The following is a 6000-nucleotide window of genomic DNA, read 5'->3' on the forward strand; positions in this document are numbered from 1 at the left end:
TCACCCGCACACAAACCCACACGCAATTATCTACCACTTGTTAGGCTTACATTTAAATTATTTTTCACCTACAACACTCCTTCAAAGTTTGATTGCAAAGAGTGCTGCTTCTTCCTTATTAGTAACAAGCCTAATGAAGCCATTAATGCCTCATCCTTGACAGCAGTGTGGGAAAGAGGCGCTGCCTGTGGTAGCACACATTTGTAAGCAGGCAGCGTGACTCTTCCAAAGCTGTTTGCAGGATGAGATCCCTGCCCCTCTCCCCAAGCTCTCTTAAGAGAGGGAGAAAGGAGCTGTCAGCCTGAAGCCCCGTGTCTAACTGGGGCTTTATGAATGGCTGCAAACCCTGCAGCAGTGCTGGTTCCCTGGGGTTCCCATAGCAGCCTCTTCTTGGGCTTCACACTGTGCTGGGGTTATTGAATCATCATTGTGCCACAGCAGCTGTCAGCTTCAAAACAGACCAGTTTCTGGGAGGTTTAGCTTCAGGCAAAAGGAAGAGAGTATGTTGGGGCTATAGTTCATGTCCTGTCCCAGAAAACAACGCTATTACACACTGATCCTGGGTTAGTGGATTTTTCAGTATGTTTAACCTTAGTTTGGCAGTGTGTAGGTGTCTGCCCCACTTGTACAGTGTAAATGTATTTCGAATTCAGAGTGTAAGATTTATGGGCAAAGAGGGTTTCTGCTGAAGCTGAGCAGAGACAGAGCTTTCAACAGGTTTTCTTTGTCATTGTAAATATGAGTGATGTTTGTACTCATTCGTTCTTTTCTAAAAAATTTGAGCTGTGTTAAGGTTTGTCTGTAATATTGAAATGGTCAGTAAGACAAATTGTTAATAAGTTTAACGGAAGACGTCCAGTGTGGAGATACTCTCAATAAGACTTGATTTACTGAATGAAATTACACATTTCAGTCTGATACTAAACCACCTATTTGTCAGTGAGCAATAAAGAGGATTTTCTTTGTCAACAGTTTAGTAATAGAAGGAAATAAGTACTCTTCGAATATACTGGTACAAAATTCCATTTGTAGTAATGCTGTCAAATCCAGCGGAGTGTGGAGTATTCTGTGCAAATGAGTTGTAATGCTGTCTTACAAAACATGCAAGCATTTTGTCTTCCTATGCAGAAGAATTGGAAGTTAGTTGTTTCCTTGAAGTTTTCTTATTATATTATAAACTGAACTGCAGTGAAATCTTTTCTTTTTCTCCCTCCCCTGTTCAAGCCCTTTGCATTATTTCTTACCAGTTTAAGCCTCATGGAATCAGCTTCTTGCAAATACATAATTAGGGACTAATTAATTAATAGAGATTCTGCTGTTGGCCAAGAATATCCCATTAGCTGAGTCCTTTCAAGTGAAAAACTTGTGCAGGAATATGAAAGCCTTTAAAATGGATGCTACAGTGAAAAGTAGAAAACATTCATTCATACAGTGAAATAGTCTGGTTCAAACAGATCTGTGTTTGTTTTGCTATTCCAAGCGTTTCCTGTAATCTCTTACAAAGACAGATATGTTGTTGGCAGATACACTCTGCTTTGGACTCTTTCTGGAACTTTGCAGGCAATATTATTTTAAAGCAACAGAATTGTAATGTTTGTATTGCCTTTCTACCCTCCAAGGTGCAGGAACTCCACGAGGAAGAAGCGCAATGGGTGAACTACGACGAGGACGAACTGTGTGTAAAGATGCAGTTGGCAGACGGGATCTTCGAGGCCTTAATCAGAGACACCGTTGATGTACTGAACCAGATAAATGAGAAACAGCGGAGGCTGCTGCTTGTCTGACAGGGCTGAAGTGGGCTCAGAGGTGCCAACCACGGAGTCACGGGCCTCTCTGACTCCTGAGCTGCTCTCCTCCCTGCACGTGCTGCGGCTGGACTTCCACGCGCGGGGTTCCCAGGCGGTTCAGATGGGATGAAAAGAACCTGAACTGGCTGCCGAGACCTCGCACCGGATTTATTGTTTGGAACAAGCTGATCCCTCGCTTGAGGCTGCTTTGAGGAGTGCTCAAGACTGTTCATGTGCCAATGCAGTTATGTCGCATAACTGTCGGCGGCTGCCTGGGGCCCCGGCCTGGGGCTCTGACACATTCGGCTTGTTCCTTGAACGGGTTGGGTTAAGTTGGGATATTGGCTGTTTTGCTGGAATGGTGGTCAGCCATCAGTACTCAGCTTGTCTTTTAGAAATGTGAGTAATTTGGAGAAGCAACAGTTTGGTCAGGTTTTGGTCATAACCAGAGACTTACCATACTGAACAGTGTTACAATGGTAACACCTCTTCTCCTGCAGCCCTAACAATGTGCATCAGTTCCTTCTGCTTCAGAGCCCATTTAATTCACTTCTCTGTGAAGCTGGTTTTCATCTTTCTTCTGTGATGTGGTACCAAGCATGGTGCCGGCCCAGTCCAGGGAAATTAGATGATGTTGCTTCCTGCCTACAAGTAAAGAATTCTTGCTGCTTTGCTCCGAGGTGGAGCAAGATAAAGCCCACCTACTGTCAAGTGTGAAAGATGAGCCCATGGACAACTTTCCTCCTACCGTGTAGCACTTCTCTTCCCGGAGCAGCAGCTGCTCCCAGATAATGGATACTCAGGATTTTCTCAGGCACGAGACATGCAGGAGTGGAAAATATTTCCTCACAAAAATTTGGCCTTCAATTCCTCAGCTTTCTCCCTTACTGTCACCTAATGAATTGGAGAAGCTGTTACTTGAACAGTTTAGAGAACAGAGTGTATTCACCAAAGAAAGCGGTGTCTGGTGCTTGACTGTCTGCATGTTTTGTGCTTGTGGATTTTTTATTTATTTTCAGATAATTTATTAAATGGATTGCAGGAGAGTGTTCTGTGCAGTTGGCTGCACTGTCCTGTGTTTTGAGACAGACAAACTTGAGAGAGCATCTGGTTTGGAAACTTCCAGAGCCCCATATTCTTTGCACAAAACCTCCAGCTTCGTGAGGCAGATACGAGGGCGGTGAAGGTAGGAAGAACCAAACCTCAGTGACCAAGGGTGGGATGCAAAGACAGGACTAGGAGTGGAGTTTGAAAACCGAAGCACCTGGTTCAGAGACGATGGAGAGTTCAGGGGGCTGAGCTGAAAAATTGCATGAAAATTCCCAGCTCTTTCTGTTCCCTTCCTTTCCCAGAACTTCTACACCATGTTATGTGGTTGATTTGGTGCTGGATTCATCTGCAGTGTCATTCTGCTGAGTGCTGATTCCTGACCTGTTCCTCCTGCTCTTGTGTTTTTCTTGGAGGAGCATGGACAGTCTGGGGTCAAACGTTTATGCCTTAATAGTGGATGTCCCTGTTTGCAAACCTGGGACAAGACCCAGAGGAAAGTCAGATTCTCCAGGCATTGGAGTGTAGACAGACACTTTGAAGCCCTCAGAGGTGCCCCCCAAAGATGCTGCAGCCCACAACAGGCACGGTGGGGAGATCTCAGCTGTTTCATTGATCTGCTTGGTTCTTGGGCTTCCTGCTGTGCATACCTCTGCTACTGCTCCAGTTTGGTTTCTCTTTTCCACCTTTTTTTTTTTGGTTGGGTTGTTCATTGTTTGGGATTTTTTGAAAGCTATCATTGGAATATTTGCATTTTGCACACAGCTGGTAATTCTTCAGGGACAGTACTGGGAAATGTTGGATTTGCCAGAGGTCCGTGCAGATTCTCAGATGTCGTGTTGCCAGCACCTCACTTGCGAGTTAGTGGTGAGCCATATCCGTGGGAGCTCTATGAGTGGAAGAACAAGGAGGAGGTAATGGTGGACAGGGACACCTCCAGTGGGCATATGCATGTCTGTCCCGCAGTAGTGGCCCTTCTGGCTGGCTGGAAGTCAAATGGTCTTGGTGGAGCATTGATCAGCTTTTTTTCTCAAGTGATTCATTTGTTCATGTAAAATGTCATGATGCTGAACCAGGAAACCCTTGGATGCTTAAGAGAGAAGCAAACTAAAGCTGCTAGATTTAACCAGCATGGTGTCACTGATTGGGTCACCACCTCAGATTCCCTTTCCTGGGTGTATCTCTCTCAGTAGCAAGGATTGCTATTTTTATAGGTAGCAATTACGGAAAGAAGACAGAAACCTGCAGAGTAGGTTTGTACCTGGAGCATCAGGTTAGGTTCTGTTCTGTAGATACTGTGGCCAGTGTTGAGAAGGTTGTCCTGCATCCCCGTGGCTTTTTGGTGTTCTGAGGGGCTCATGGGGTGTTTCTGGTCTGTCCAGCAGCAGGGAGGAGGTTGTGCGGTCGGGCCTGACAAGGTATCGGGGTGCTTTGGAGATCGTGTGCCTGTCGTCTTCTGGCTGTAGCACCCTCCACAGAAGCACTAACTATTTTTAACAGCTGTTTGGATAGAAGGAAGCTGTGTCTAAGTAATGGCTTTGTTCCTTTGCAGACATCACTGATTTTTTTTGGTAGCAATCCTTGCTAGGAGCAACCCTAAAATGACTTGAACGTACGTGAATTACCTTCTCAATACCACACGTGTGGTGAGTTGCTTTGAGTTGAGTGTATGTTCAAAACCTCGAGTGGGTTGAGTACTTGTGGACTGATGATTACTGCGGTGAAGCAAGGTTCAGACTGGGTTGGGCTGGTAGTGAGGAGATATGGGGAAGCCTGGGGTCCCACAAACAGGCTGAATTCTCTGCTTTTCCCCCAACCTTCCCTTTGTAAGAACAAGATGGTATTTCTGCATCCTGCATCTCGGTGTAACCACATAAGAAGATTCAAGGCTGGGACATTTTGCTGAGACCCGTGAGCTGTTTGGGGCAGCGCTGTCATCACTGGGGACATACTGTTCCATCTTTTCCATCTTTGGAAGGATCTCAGAGGCAGGTGGGAAAGCCCAGGCATGTGGGAACACGGAGTGCGAGTACCTCTCTAGCAGCAGGACGCTCTGTGAGCCGAGCCCTGGAATATCAGTATGTCTGCCTTTCAGAAAAGGCTTGTTGCTCACAAGGTGGAATGAGGGATTGAAAAATCCCATCTTGTTCCCTTTCCTTTCTTGAAAAAGTGGCCTTAGCTTTTTGCAATACTTGAATAAGTGTGTACCTGCAGAAGACCTTCAGTAGCACAGTGACAGAGACCTTTTAAATGACTATTCTGCAAGGAACTGTGTGCAGTTCCCACTTTCGTATCTCTTTGCTACCTTAAGAATATTAGGAAAACAAAGTACTTTTCAGCAGACAAACAGTTGAATCTTACAAGGTATTTAGTGCATCTGAAGTGTTTACAAACCAACTAAAATGGAGAAAAGCAAACTATTGAACTTATTTGTAATTTAAGCGTTAAATGCAAAATTATATACAGATGGAAAAGGAATACTGTAATTAACCTGCATTTACTAGGGTTTTTTCCTTGATTTTGCAGAGCCTTTTGATACACATTTGCAAAGCCACCTTTTGGGAGGCTCGGTCTCCCAGTGTACTGTGTTGTGGAGATGCTGAAAAGAAACTCATTTACTGTGTGTGTGTAAATAACCTGGTAACGTGGGGTTTGGGCCAGTTTCAGCTCATGTTCACATCCACAGCAGCTTTGCACAGTAGACAGACCCAAGGATGTGGAGGAGTTAGGGAGGTTTTTTTGTAATTAAGAACTGTAAAATAACCAGGGTGGTCCCTGTGTACACCAGTGTAAATATCTTTGGTAACTGAAATGTACTTTAAGAGAACAAAATCTGTAAATAAACTGATTTATAAATTAATCTTGTTTCCTGGTTTTTATAAAATGGAGCTTTATAATTACCCAAGCAGTTGCTAATTCTGAAGGTGTCCTGGAGATTTGTCCCTTGTACGTTCCTCTTTCTGTCTGATGCTGTACTTGGGATGCCAATCACAGTCTACAAAATCCCATTAGAGTTGCCTTAATTATAACCATAACCTTATTAGAATGTCCTTATTGTTAAAGCTGACTGTTGATAAAACCAGAAAATAGCATTGAGCAATCATTGCAGGAGTTCACTGGGGGGGGAAACTACTCCTTGCACACATTTATTTAAAATATGTTTTAA

At 44.3% G+C, this 6000-nt stretch overlaps 1 protein-coding gene across 8 annotated transcripts in view; it reads left to right on the forward strand.

Annotated features, from left to right (window-relative positions):
• Positions 1-5694, forward strand: part of CEP350 (centrosomal protein 350) — a 72705-nt gene extending 67011 nt beyond the window's left edge. For all 8 annotated transcript variants that reach the window (XM_019290048.3, XM_010406285.4, XM_010406290.4 and 5 more), the window contains one exon: positions 1620-5694. In XM_019290048.3, coding sequence (XP_019145593.3) covers positions 1620-1784 — 165 coding nt within the window. In that variant the 3' untranslated portion in view covers positions 1785-5694. The remainder of the gene's footprint in view (positions 1-1619) is intronic.
• The last annotated feature ends 306 nt before the right edge of the window (positions 5695-6000 follow it).

The sequence above is a fragment of the Corvus cornix genome, chromosome 8, assembly GCF_000738735.6.
Source record: "Corvus cornix cornix isolate S_Up_H32 chromosome 8, ASM73873v5, whole genome shotgun sequence".
Taxonomy (NCBI): Eukaryota; Metazoa; Chordata; class Aves; order Passeriformes; family Corvidae; genus Corvus; species Corvus cornix.